Source organism: Perissodus microlepis, chromosome 12 (genome assembly GCF_051167445.1).
Source record: "Perissodus microlepis isolate ML-2025 ecotype Zambia chromosome 12, ASM5116744v1, whole genome shotgun sequence".
NCBI lineage: Eukaryota > Metazoa > Chordata > Actinopteri > Cichliformes > Cichlidae > Perissodus > Perissodus microlepis.
The window spans coordinates 12,303,798-12,318,392 of NC_140472.1; the positions used below are offsets into that span (position 1 = coordinate 12,303,798).

At 42.6% G+C, this 14,595-nt stretch overlaps 1 protein-coding gene across 1 annotated transcript; it reads left to right on the forward strand.

Annotated features, from left to right (window-relative positions):
* Positions 1-792: 792 nt before the first annotated feature.
* aplnra (apelin receptor a) lies at positions 793-2,818 on the forward strand. Its single transcript, XM_084947358.1, has one exon. The coding sequence runs from the start codon at positions 944-946 to the stop codon at positions 2,027-2,029; it is 1,086 nt and encodes a 361-aa protein (XP_084803484.1). The 5' UTR covers positions 793-943; the 3' UTR covers positions 2,030-2,818.
* The last annotated feature ends 11,777 nt before the right edge of the window (positions 2,819-14,595 follow it).

The following is a 14,595-nucleotide window of genomic DNA, read 5'->3' on the forward strand; positions in this document are numbered from 1 at the left end:
GGAAACCAAGGTGGTGTCAATGTGAAGTTTCCTGTTGTTTTTGTTTCAAACTGGTGTGTTTGCTTGGCCTTTTATCATGGAAATCAATCGTCAGACCCGAGACTTGTATTAGAGTTACAGTGCATAGTAAAGATTAAATGAGATGCATCTGAAGGTTTAACAACAATTTAACGGAAGTGATTGTGATGTAAAGTAATCATCTGATATGTCCAGACCTGTTCTGCACATAATCAGAGTCACCATCTCACCACAAAGTCACTGCAAAAATTATAGGAGATAAAATGCTTGTGAAAACATGCACTAAAGAAAAAGGAAAGTAAAGCAAGCAATGTTTGTACGATCTGTTCACACCACTACTAGGACTTAATTTTAGGTTTGACATGATCATTATTATTAATAAGAATAATAATAGTAATAATAATAATAAAGTAAATGTTAGACTCTTTAGTTTTTAAAAATTACATGAAAAACACCTTTATTTTGACCAGAAGTAATGGTGGTGTTCCCACATGGACAAATTCTGAGTGTTTTATTGATTTGATGTCTTTTTCCTGATATTTTTTTATTGAATTTACTAGTAGTAAGTGTTTTGGCCTGTCATCTGCAAGGGAATGCAGGCTTCTTGTCCTCCAGGCAGAGGGAAGGGCTGCGCCTGAAGAGGTGAGAGACAGGAGGAGGAGGGGGAGAGCTGAAAGATGTTTTACTGGGGGGGTGGAGGGGAGGGAGGGGGTCGTCCTGGGAGGGAACCGGGGGTGTGGAGGGGCGAGTTTAAAAAGGCAGACAGAGCCAAGAGTCACTCACTCTCACAGGATCTGCTCAGAAACCCCAGCTCCTATGATTCACTGAATTTCAATTCACCGTTTGGAACTTTACAGGACTCTTAACTTTTTTTTTTACCCTTTAAATTAAGGATTTTTTTTTTCTTAACAACAATCCCTGCAGCATGGAGCCCCCCACTCCGGAATATGGTGACAGCTATGAGTACTATGATGACAATGAGACTGCGTGTGACTTCTCAGAGTGGGAGCCTTCTTACTCCCTCATCCCGGTCCTCTACATGCTGATCTTCATCCTGGGTCTGTCAGGTAACGGCGTGGTCATCTTCACTGTCTGGAGGTCCAAATCTAAACGTCGGGCTGCAGATGTCTATATAGGAAACCTGGCACTTGCTGACCTCACCTTTGTTATAACTCTACCTCTCTGGGCTGTGTACACAGCCCTGGGCTACCACTGGCCCTTTGGCGTGGCTCTGTGCAAGATCAGCAGCTATGTTGTTCTGGTAAACATGTACGCCAGTGTTTTCTGCCTCACCTGCCTGAGCTTTGACCGCTACCTGGCCATCGTGCACTCTCTGTCCAGCAGCAGGCTCCGTTCGCGGGGCACCATGCTGGCATCGCTGGGTGCTATTTGGTTCCTGTCTGGCCTCCTGGCTGTGCCCACGCTGCTGTTCCGCACCACTGTGAATGACCTAAACAGCAACCGGACCACATGTGCCATGGACTTCAGCCTGGTGACCATGAACCAGAGGCATGAGTACCTGTGGATTGCAGGACTCAGCCTGTCCTCCTCTGCCTTGGGTTTCCTCCTACCTTTCTTGGCCATGACCATCTTCTACTGCTTCATCGGCTGCACTGTCACACGCCACTTCAACAACCTGCGCAAGGAGGACCAGAAGAAGAAACGACTGTTGAAAATCATCACCACACTGGTGGTGGTGTTTGCCATCTGCTGGACTCCCTTCCACGTGCTGAAGAGCATGGACGCCCTCTCCTACCTGAACCTTGCTCCGAGCTCCTGCGGCTTCCTGCGTTTCCTGCTGCTGGCTCACCCCTACGCAACTTGCTTGGCCTATGTCAATAGCTGCCTCAACCCGTTCCTGTATGCCTTCTTTGACCTGCGTTTTCGCTCCCAGTGTCTGTGCCTGCTCAACCTGAAGAAAGCTATGCACGGCCAGATGAGCTCCATGTCGTCCACTCTCAGCGCCCAGACTCAGAAGTCAGAGGTTCAGTCTCTGGCCACCAAGGTGTAGAGAGCAAAGTGAAACAGGGCTGCTGCAGGACAGCTCCAACTGCTGGAACACTTGTAAAAATACAGACTTTATGTGTCCATTGTTCAAAGCTGGTAAGATGAGATGATGAACTTTGAATTGTCACTGCCTACAGTCATGATATTCATTATGTGTTCCTCCCAATGTACAGTGAGAGAGGCCAATGCTCTGTATGCTGTGTGAACTTGGGAAGCTGGAGCCAGCTGGCTGAGCTCCTTTAGCTGCATTGTTCCTCAAATTCTCAGAGAAAAAAAAAAGTCTTTATTTTTTCTGTTTAAATTTGTATTTGCAGAGGTTTTTTCATTTGTATCATGAAAAAAAGGCAGAAATATGAATTGCTCTTTACACTGGATGAAACCTAAAGCTACACCCTATTTTCATACCATCTTCGTTCAGATATATTGCTGATTTATTGTAGAAGCACTTGTTGTACATGAGCAGGGAAATCAAACAAAGCAGTGTCTCTTCAAAGCTTGATGTTTTAGAAGGTAGAAGTCTTGGTTACGGACGGGAGGGAGGGAGGTGTAAAAGGAGCAAAGGTGTTGCAGCTTAATTACATAGTTTGTGGGGAGGAGATGGGGCAGACAGGCAGATGGCAGTTGACAAATGTTGCTGAGGGACAGGAGCGGGTGGGGCGCTATGGAGGGGTTTTGCAGTGCAGTCACGCACTAAAGGGACAAAGGAGCCTTATAAACGGTCCAAATTGATGTATATGTTTTATTTTTTGACATCGCTGTAACTAACTACTGTATTAAAGATGTGTGCTATGAACCAGATGTCTTAAATTCATTGTGTGTTTGTCTGTGTGTGTGTGCATGCAAATCAAAGGTAGATTTTCAAGTATCACTTTAAAGGAGAACAATCTTGACAGCAAATGTAAATATTTAACCTCCACTTTCACGTCAGTCCTGTTATTTCAGTGTTAAGTATCTCAAAGGGTTCAAGCTTTTGTTATGAATAACCTTGCATTCAGTTCACACCTTCAGACTAATAGGTCTCTAATCTCTATTGATTCACAGCCAGTATCCAGACAGTAACTGGATTATGCAAACTACCTGCCATCCTGAGTGTGTATTCTGCACTCAGCTGGGATTTCTGCAGGATTTCTTCATTTCAAACATTAGTATTTATTTAAGGCGAGGAAGAAAGAACCAGCAACATATTCAGAGTGATGTGTGCTCAGTTAAAGTCAAAGTGGCTAAAATTTATGCATAACAAAATTTAGGACAGCCAAACCCTGTGTGCTGAATTACGTGGCCATTACCACTGAGTGACTCTTCTAAGGGATATTCTGATTTGACAGTAATGAGCTCTGTTGGGCATAATTACTGTTTAGAAATATCGGTGGTGGGATGGGTTAGGGGGGAAGTGGGACTCTAATCCTGGCAGAAATCGGGGCCGCCAAACAAGTCAATATTTGTGCCTGCTGACAAGAGATTGCAGTCAGAGGGGTTCTTGGAGCACGGGATGGGGTGTGCAGATGCTCCAACACACTAAAGAAGAAACTGTGAGGTGATTGAAGTGAGAAACTTGGGAAATGGGTCATCTTGCACCACCGTTCTAAAGTAACCACATGTGTGAAGTGTCGAAAAAATGCAAAGCTGCATGATTCATCGTTTCTTTATGTGTGAGAGATCATATGTTACTTATTGTCCATCCTGGCGAAACGGAGCCTATTTGCAGTAAATGCCAGAATGTTCTTTGTGAGATCCTCGCAGACGCTAGATTGCTCAAACATGCAATGATTCTTCAGCTTGATAGATTTATTAGAAAAGATTTTATGTATCTAGTTTATGTATTTCGGATGCATACAGAATCTAACCCATAACACAAGCGTTCACTGCACCATTAACTCTATTGTGTAATAACAGAAGAATTCATTTTTTAGTTCATCTTTATATAAAACAGCAGATATACGAGTAGCAATTAGACCGTGGAAGCAGAGTCACTCACGCGTGCCGGACAATGCGAGACATGTTGTTATTATTGAGATCAGTTGGCCTGACAGCCTGTCTGATGCTTCACTTTGAGATAACTCACCCTGAATACCAGCTGACCAAAGCACACTGGGAACACTGCAAACACTGCAAACAACAGTTGCACATAAATGTTCTCTGTGTTCCTGTGTGGGCTGTGTGACCTGTTTGTGTGTTCAGGGATGTTTGGACGTGGGCGTCGTGCCTAAAGTATTCTTAAAGGGAGTTCGAGCATGTTGGTCTGCTGCCCCTGTTATAATGTTGTTTTCCTGGTCAGGAGGCATGAAGTTTAATGCACAAGTATTGGTTGTCCCAAACAAACGCTGCTTTATTGTGTCAACCAATCGCACGCTCTGATAGATAAATACATGCTTTTCATTATTCAGCCAGTTTTATCATTTAAATATGGGTTGCTGAATCAATGAATCCCTGAATGATGGGTCTTATCTAGATCAAATGAGACCTCATAGCTTCAGAATGATAGTTAAGAAATCAACACAAACGCAGCTGCGCAGCTCCCAGCTCAGAAATAAAGCTGGAGATATGTTTTTGTGTTATCCACCTGAATGAATGCGTAATCACACCAGCCACACAATCAGTCTGCAGCTCCACACTTACGGCGAAACACACTAAAGCGTCTCACACAGGTGCCAGTTTCTGAGTGCTGTCATCAGTGTGAGCTGCCACACCCAAATGGGACATCTGAACCAAAACACAACTGCTCCCCTTTCCTTAGATCTCCCTGCTGTTCCATCCCACCCAAGCAGCAACAAATGCACCCCACACTGTGTGTGAGTGCGTTCATATGCACATGTAAACAGAGACCTGACACATAGCACGGGCTGTCAACGCTAATCCTACTTTCTCTGTACTGTTCATCCACCGGTTGACTATAACGCACACAATCAGCTCCCCATTCTTCAAATCAGAGTCAGCACTAGGGATGACTCTATACAGTAGAGCTATCCACACAGAGAACACAGCGCTGAGGGGGGGGGAATTAGGAAGCCGGTGAGAGGGAAAAAAAATTTTATTCTGGAGGATCCGCATGACCTCTGAGAGTCCCTCGCCTTTTTGTTTTGTCTGTCATTCCTACAAATCTGGAGCACAATGGAGCTAGTGGAGCCCGAAAAATAGAGAGTGGGAGGGGGTGGTGAGGTGTGGGCTGCGATTGCTCCTGTGTGTGTGTGTGTGTGTGTGTGTGTGTGTGTGTGTGTGTGTGTGTGTGTGTGTGTGTGTGTGTGTGTGTGTGTGTCCAAGAGGAGGAGGGTGAGTGTTTGCAACAGTCCTCTCCACATTTCTGGAATCAGCTGTTATTTTTCTACGAGTTTTTACTCCAAGCAGTGAGAGTCTCAAATGAACTTCGAATTTTGAAGCCTTTCACACATTTTGTATTTATGTATATATATATATTTAAATTTGATTTACTTTTCACTCTGGGCAATTTCTCATGCTTCCACTCCCTACCCAGAGTTTTTAATCCAATTTAATGACAGCTGTGAGGGCGCAGGTTTTTATCTGTTGGATTTGATCAAATCAGTCGCACACCTATAATAAAATCTACTAGAATGATACAACTTTGATAAATATTCATGTTTTAAAGGCATTCAAAGAATAAATGAGCATAAAATCCTAACAATTTAGTGCTGTTTTTTCTGTCATTCACAAATTATTCAAAAGGAGGTGTGCAGAAGGATGACTAACTAGATGTGACAGTCTTATTTCTATATGACTTCTTTCATTAAGAGTTCACTTGAAGGAAGTTACAACAAGGAGAAGAGCATAATTCAGCTGGACCCAGCAGCAGTTAGTTCATAAAACCGACTGGAAACAGGCAGAAGCAGTGAAAAATACTCCGTAGTGTTTGTTTCTCCCAGCCTCAGAGCTTTAAATAAAAGATGAGATGTTTACGAGTGTGGAACCGCAGTTAATTCCAGTTGTCCAAACTGCAGATGTTTCTTGAATACATTTTGTTGACTTGTGTTTTCAGGCTCGTTTGTTTTGTGCCTTTGCTTAAATAATCTTGAAAACAATCAGAAACATGACGGTAAGTGGAGGAACTCTGTTTTTATCCCCGGTGAGGGTTTGACAGCTTTGTGATGAGAAACTGTCCTCAGGATTAAGGCTTATTTTGTGACATGTCTGAGTCGAGTATGAGACCAGCACCAGTCTAGACAGCAGGCCCTCTGATCCACCAAAACAAGTTAGTCCAACCTGACACTGAAACATGGGAAGCTCCAGCCCCCCCATGCCCCCACGACTCCCACCCATTACCTCCTTCTAATACTAGGTTTCAATGCTGAGGCACATACCTTTGTTTATGCCTTTTCTCATTTATTTAACACTTCCACTCCAACAGTGTGACATCCTGTCAAATAAAAACCTGCTTCCTATATCATAGAAACTGTTAGCTCAAAGACAAAATTACAAAGCTACCACTATAAACATGCTGTCACTTTAATGCTGACCATTAAAGTGATGGTAATGAAAATAATTACTAGGCTTAGCATTTATGTAAACACGGGATAATAGATGTTAGACTAAAGCTTAGTGAAAGTGTTCACATGTCTCGCAGCATTTATCCTCAGATCTTTTGGAAGGTTTTTTTCTTTAAAGAAAACATAGCTCTAATTTTTTCTGCATTCACAGCTGTATTTATCTCCATATCTCTTTCCTTCTTTTTGAAAGCGTGCTGATAGCAACGGCTGTTATTGTGCAGACCTCGGAAAAAGAGTCAGATTACCCCGAATCTTATCCAAACGCTCTCACGAATAATGAGGTATAACATGTCTAATCGTACCTCACACAAGGGGCCGCCTGAGAACAGCTCCAATACACACCGGCGACAACTGTAAATTGCTACCACGTCTGCCCAGGGATCGCTATTGAAATCAGCTTCTCTCAGTAATCTGTCTAGATTAACCTGAAAGTGGCCCCCTCGCTGTAATTGTCCAAATCCTGAGAACAACGGCCCAGAAAAATACAGCATTTACATGAGACTGGTGTTTTCAGTGTAATGTTGTTATCTTTTGGCACATTTCAAGAGGTGGTTAGGAAACCAGGGTTTACAAATGGATCTCCTCCAACGCCGCCTTCTTGCCATTGTTATTCATATTGGCTCAGGGACATGTTCACGCCACCCGATTGGATCTGAGCGAGTGAATGAGAGGTTTTTATTCAACTATAAAAATGTGTGATTTATCTTTCTTCCTATCATAGGAAATATTGCCTAACAGACCTTCTAAAACTGTTTCATCCACCGATGCATATTTCCTAGAGAAGACCAGACCTGCTGCACTGTGCATCATAATGAGCTGTGCCGCTGGTGGAAATCGTTAGGCGTGAGATGCTGCTTCCGAGGGCAGCGTGGTTTGGCCAGACCTGAATGTGCTGGGCCCTCGCCCCCTCCGGATATGGTCGCTCAGGACTCATCGTCCCTGAAACACAAAGGTCCTCTTCACATCTTTCTCTATCCCGTCCACTGTGAAAGGCCTGCTTTAAGGCGCACTGCTCCTATGCCTGCTTCGCAGCTAAATACATCTCCTGTCACTGGCTGGTCCCAGTGCCAGTTCAGCTGCTGGAAGCACTCAGGTGCTCAGGTCTCCAGTAACCACTTGCACACGGCTTGCTAATAACAAAAAAACAAAAAAAAACATGAGTTGATTTTTCTACAAACCTGTCACAGAATTTCCTTTTATAGTTTGACGGGTCCTGTGTGAAAATATCCACTATCAAAATCTATTGAAATATGTGCACACTCCAAATTTAGAGCACAATCACTACCAATTATGCAAATGGAGGAACGCTCTTAGCTAGAGGAACAGGAAGAAGCAGTTCAAAACTATTCAGCAAGTACTGCATAGGTAAATAGCCACAAAATTACAACACAATTTAAGACGTGTAAGGATTATGAAGTGATAGAGCTCATTTCTCATGTGCAAAATCATGTTGGCAGCAACCAACAGCAAGAACAGGAAGTTTGCAGCATGGCCAGATGAGACCAGACTTTGCCATCTGCAGCGACCGGTTGGAGGGGATGGGAGGGAGTGCAGTCATAAACAACAAGAGTATTAGTTTACTCAGCTTTATTTAACTTCAGCTTCAAGTGACGATGAAGCTATTCTACGAAGGTGCCCCTGGACAAGAGTAGTGACAGAGTTAAGGAGCTGCAGTAGCAGTGTTTCCGGGTAATCCAATGATGTGCACAGGGATTGTATACCAGACTTACATGGTCCCATCACATGTGGTTTCAGGTGAAGCTAACACAAAGAGTGACATTGTCATTAGTGGGTGTTAGCTGCAAATATAAGCAGATTTTCTTCAATCTCCGATACTTCTTATTACTGCCTACTCGTACATCTTCCACTCAGCTTCCACTGGCCTTCATGAATACGCTTTATATACCACTTATACCAGAACACAACAGACCTTTAGTTAGACCAGATTTGCCAAATGATGTCATTGTTTGCGTTGATGTCTATTGAGGCAAGAGTGAACGGGTGTGGTTTGCTGCGCATGAAAGGAGTTCCTTCCACTCCTTCCAATCCTGGATCTAGTGGAACAGATCTTTTCCTCATGGAGGTGTAGTCAGAATAATTTGGGTCAATGCTGCTGGCTCAATATGACATCCAAATCATTGCAGGGGATGGATGAACCACACAAGAAGTCATCAGACACGATGTTGATAAAAATCTCTGGCCAGACCAACACCGGTGACAAGGTGTCGACAAAGAAGATGAGAACTTGTTGGTTAACTCCAAGCAGTTTTTTTGGTAAATTGTCCTTTCACTGCACATAATTTTACGTAAAATACTGTACAAAATCGGCATATCTGGATATTACATTATAGTGCATTAATGGAGTACCCAGACTTTTCACATTAAACCTTTCCCGACTGTACTTACCTAAAAATCTCCATGCAATAACCAGTATCATTCAGCCAGACAGCTGCCCGGTGGATTCAAACCTAGGGTCTAACCACTACACCACTCTGACACCTTAAAAATATATTATCATAAGTACTTTTCTCATTTAGCCATTCAGTAAAAGCAGACAGTTTATGTTAATTCACCATTGCTTCCACTTACACGAAAATATAAAACTGCTTAATTTCTTGTCTGCCAAGCTGTATTCATCTGAGCCCAAATACATGAACTCCTGCCATCTGTTGGTCAAAGTGTAGAATCACCAAAACACAGGCCATGACCGTTATAGTTTTAACTGAAAGTTCTCAAGTACTAATTTAATGATGATTATAGGGTAGGGCTTTTTTAAGCCTTTACTGAAACTGACCTACACATATAGGGTGTACAATTAAAGGCACGCATGAATGTTGTTCCTTGTGTCCTGGTCAAGGGATCCGCTCATAATTCAATAAACATTATGTGTGAAGTGAGTGATTGTTGATCTTCATTATTATATTTCAATTCACTTGTCAAGGCTATTAATTATAGTGGAAAATCCAGTTTTTGGACGTGTACTGACATTAAAACTGAGACTTCAAAGAAAGTTGTTTAATTTATTTTACACAGATGAAAAGTGAACAAGCAAAAGTGAACAAACACATACAGTGTATGAATTTAAAGTGTTCAAACGGTTCATGGCCAGCATTGGAGGAGAAGCCACAAGTAGTAGTAGTATATTATCTTTACCTGCAGATATCAACAGTCCTGTCTGCTGTAAGTAATCTCACCACCAGAGGGCGGAACAGTTCTAAAGCAGACCCTGACACCAAAGCTGGTGCATGAAAGTAAGCATTATTTCAAACAAGCAGCACTTTATAATATGGCCTGGATCTAAAATAAAAGTACACTGATAATTATTTGAAGAAGAGTATAACGGTCACAAAAATCTCTGGTCAGAGCAACATGATGTCCACAAAGATGCAAATGTAAGGTACTTTTAAAAAACTGAACTGCACCATTTTTGTGGGTAACTTGTCCTCTCATTGTATGTAATTTTCTCCTTACCACAGTACTTCACTGTAAATTAGGTGCAGTGATTTACTGAAATGTGGAAAATGAAAATACAGTATATGCAAAAAAGAGTCTGTAGAATGTAAACGTTTTTACATGTTTGACATGTAGCCCCACCATCTTGAATACAGTGGTCATTCCATCTATTCGAGTTTTTTGTACGTGACTAGAGAACGGCTTCATACGTAGTAAACCTTACAGGTTACTCTTAATATAAAGATCACAAAGCTACTTCAAGCCATATATGGCTTGAAGGAGCTATATCATATCAAGCCTCATTTCCTGAAATGAAGTCAGGCCTCTTACACATTAAAACATACATAAATATGCTCATTTATTCCAGATATTGTCACAATTACATCTGGTCACCAGATAAGTTGTGCAGCCCTCCCATCTCCAGACAGTTGACAATGACAACAGCAGCTGGTTGTAAGCTAGCATAATGGCAGCTAATATTTGGCTCGAATGTCCAAGAAATTATCTCTGATAAAGGTGTCCAAATAAGAAAAATGTTAGCTCCACCTCAGACAGTTTAACTAACAGTAGCAAACAGCAGCGTTTACCAACAAAAAAGTCCAGGATGTCTTCAGCAACTCACCTCGGTTTCACAACTCGTATCAGACTCCCTTCACAACATTTTACAGCCTCCTCCAGAGTAGAGGTAGATACATACTGACAGCTGAGGTAAACAGCAGCCTGAGAGCGTACACTCACTACACATGAACATGTTTGTCCTACAGCAGCCACTGTAGCTAAGATTATCCACATGTGTCCCAAAACGTCGGCTGCATCCTTCAGAGGCCGCATTTGAAGGCCGATTACGTCACAGCCAGGCGACGAAGACTGTCCCAATTCGTCGACTCCTTCAAATGCGGCCGACAAATGCGTCCTTCATTTCCCCGAATTTGAAGGATGGGTCGGGTGTGTCCTTCGTGGCCCACCATATCCCAGAATTCATAGCGCGGCCCAGCCAAATTTCAGCTGCCAACAATGGCGGCCGCTACTGAGTTTTAAAATTAATCTTTCTGGGTCACAAAATAAACTTTTAACATATTTTCAGGCGAGAAAGTAGCTGTGTAAATTTCAAATATCTGCTTGGTTTATCAAGACATCGCATATTTGCAAAAGTGTGCCGACGTTTTCGGAGATTTTCACACAGCTGAATAAACGTCAAACAGAAAACTGATTAAACAGAAGTGTGAGACGGTCGAGAATTTACGCCAGTGTCCTGTTATATTTTAGATAGCAAGGAGCAGACGGCCGAGTTTATTAAACTCCACCGACACAGCGGTGACCCAAATCTGAAGGCTAGACCGTCCCATTTCACAGCCTCGCACTTCCGGCCTTCTCAGCCTTCGAAGGACCCGGCCCACGTAGACCGCGAAGGCCGGGTCCTACCGAAGGATGCAGCTGACGTTTTGGAACACAGCTGACATCTACTGACGTCTAGTGTGGATATTTTACGTACTGTACCTTTAAGTGATAGTATGAATTTTTGGAGGCTCTGTAAAAAGGCAGCTTACTTTCCCCAAGTTTTTGTTTTGTTTGTTGTACTTTTTGAATGAGGCTTTTATTTTAGCCCTCAAAAGTAACGCGTGTTTATAATGTAAAGTGAGGAAAAACTGTTTTTTGACTAAAATACACTGAAGTTATTCAGTTCTTCAAATTTCTGACCAATATTTTTAGGTGATTTAAATCCACAATTTCACAAAAGTTACTTTGAAACTTTTTTTTAAATCTGGGGACATTACACCCTTAATGACAGGCCGTATTATGGAGTGCTATCTTTATATATTTTATAGCCCAACTCTGTTCTGTGTTAAAATATTTTGAGGAATGCAGACATCATGGTTTGGATCCTTGCATAGTTTCTCCTCTAAAGAAGTTCAGAAATAGTTCACATTCCCAAAAAGGTTTTTGTTGAAACTGCTACAGCTGTGTAACTGTAGGATAAATGATGACACAGAAGTGTTTGAGCTGATTCTGATCTAAGTAGGATATCTCCTTTGAAGCTTTCAGAAGATGCTTTATTATTTTAACAGTCATGGTTACAGATTTCACTCAGATTTCATTATACAGTGCTGCAGTGGTATAACAGGTTAAAGGTAACAGACAGTAGCAGTAACATTTGTGCTGCATGAATGAATACGATTTTGATGAGTCATTTTCCCGGTTTAGCCTTTGCCTGGATGGACCTTTTACGCTGATGCATTTGGGGCCGAGCTGGGGGGAGAGGTTTGTGGCTCTGGCAGGCTCTGTTTCCTAATAAAGAAAGAACTGGGTCTTTAGGAGGAAATCGAGAGCACTCACACTTAAAGGAGCTCAGTGTCTCTGATTTGGCACGTGGGCCAATCACGACAGGAGGACAGGTTTTAGGGATGATGGTGGTCATGGTCCGAGTCAGGACCCTTCCTCTTCTGGACCCCAGAGAAGGAGCTGGTGAAGGTTTCTGCTTCTTGTCTGGACTTTTGCTCTCCTGTTCTTTGGACTGTGCCTGTTGCTGACTGTTGGCCTGCCAGCTTTGCATCTTAGACTCCAAGTCTTTCAGAGCCTGGTCAGTGTAGGCCTGCAGTTCAGTGCGCACCCCTGAAATCTGAACTTGAAACTCATCCTTTAAGGCCTTTGTTCTGGCCTCGAGCTTTTCCTCAAACGTTGCACACATCTCCTCCTCCTCCATCAGACACATCTCATTTTTGCGCTCATGTTTCAACACTTGTTTTCCCTCTTCACCACTCACCTCCTCACCATCAGCTTCGACGCTCACCTGTGCGAGCTCCATTTCTTTGACTTTTTGCACTAGCTCCAGTATGCTGCTCTTTGGGAGTCGCACACCCACTTGTGATCTGATCTGGTTACGTACCTGTTGGAAAACAGACTGCATCTTTCCTTGCGACTCCTTTTCTGCAGGTGCATTGTCCTCCAAACACTTATCATCCGGATTGAGAGAACAGGCATGCTCCTCTGCTGCAGCAGCATTGTTCTGTGGTTGCTCCTGTTGCTCCTGTTGCTCCTGTTGTTCACTGTTCACCAGTATTTCTGGATTTTTCTCAGAGAAAGAATCACTCATTCTTATTTTCAGGCTTGTCCGCTTCCTTTGAACTGAGCTGCTATAATAATTCGAGGAGCGCAACTCGGTGGAACAGGACATACTCTACCCCTCCCATGTCACACTATTAAATCATGCAATAGTAGTAGTTGTGTAATGCAGCTACAATTATTTGATCACGCGTGTTATGTTCCTTGGTCTGCATGTGTGCCGCTGCATCCCTTGACAACATTAAGCCTCTTGGTAACAGCATGAAAAACAACGATCTTCGGGGACAGCTGGAACACTGAGGGCTGGCTTTGAGTTTCTCATTAGTGATTAGTGAGCCGTTACTGGAAAGTAGAGCTTCAACAGACGACTAACAAATCTGCTGTTTGACAGACGATTAGACTAGATATGTTCCTCTGTGAAATACACGAGGATGACATGCATTTAATTATAGTGCTTGTGTGCACGTCTGTGTACTATACACACTCTGAATGTAGCTTTTTTGAATTGACAGGTTGCTCTTTGCTTCTTTGGGCCATTTAGTTGATGTTTAGTGCAGAGAAACCTCAGCTGTGCTGTTTGTGCTCGGGGTCACAGGCTCATCAGCTCATCTGGATGCAGTGCAGGATTTAGGGATAACTGACAGGATCTATCATACATGCACCGCATTTGTAGTTCTTTCAGCAGGATCCTTTAGATTTGATGCAGGATACTTGAATGCGATTGGTTCTGCCTTTAAGAGCTGTTTTGTCTGCTCTTCACACTGAGGCCCGTCATTTTGTATCATATGGAGTCTTTAATCTCATTAAAACATCCTCTATTTTTTTTCATTATCTTTTCTTTTCTTTTATGATGAACATTGTCGTATAATAAACTTGCACAGTCTGACTCATTCCTATGCAGGTCCCATTTGCTCTGAGATCATTTGCACCTTCTGTGAAAACATTACATGCACCACGACTGAGTTCGGGTCAATTTGATTTTTAATGATAATGAAATAGTTTTAAGATCAGTAGAAAACTGCACGTGAAGGAGGATGATTGATGGGATGGGGGGTTGAGGGTATTTTCAAGCACATGAGGGTTCACTCAGCATAAACCCCTTGAGCCAATGAGAGTTCGGGATGCGTGAGCCTCCTCTTGCCGCTAAACACTAACATATGTTCCTAGGTCCTTCTTGTCCTAAAAAAAATGCAGTTGTAATTCAAAACCTGTGTGGACAATTCGTTTTTGTGTTTCCTTTTTTGAAGAATAATGTTTGGATGCAAAAACGCATTCTCATACAGAGCAACTCAAAACACAAGCAAAATTACATTTTCTGCACATCTCTGGATGGGTCTAGCTGTCGTCTCTCATACTGAGCAGCATCAGTCAGTGAATAAGGTGATAATGAGTTTTGTTTTTGTTTCTTTTAATGACATCTTTAAAGTTTTGAAGGGATTTTTTCCCCAAGTAATCATTGCATAACAGCAAAAGTGCACAAAGCATCAGCACGCTCTCCTCCTCCAATCTCTCCACCCCATTGGTGGGAGTGGGTTTAAACACTTCCTGCCCGGCTTTTAAA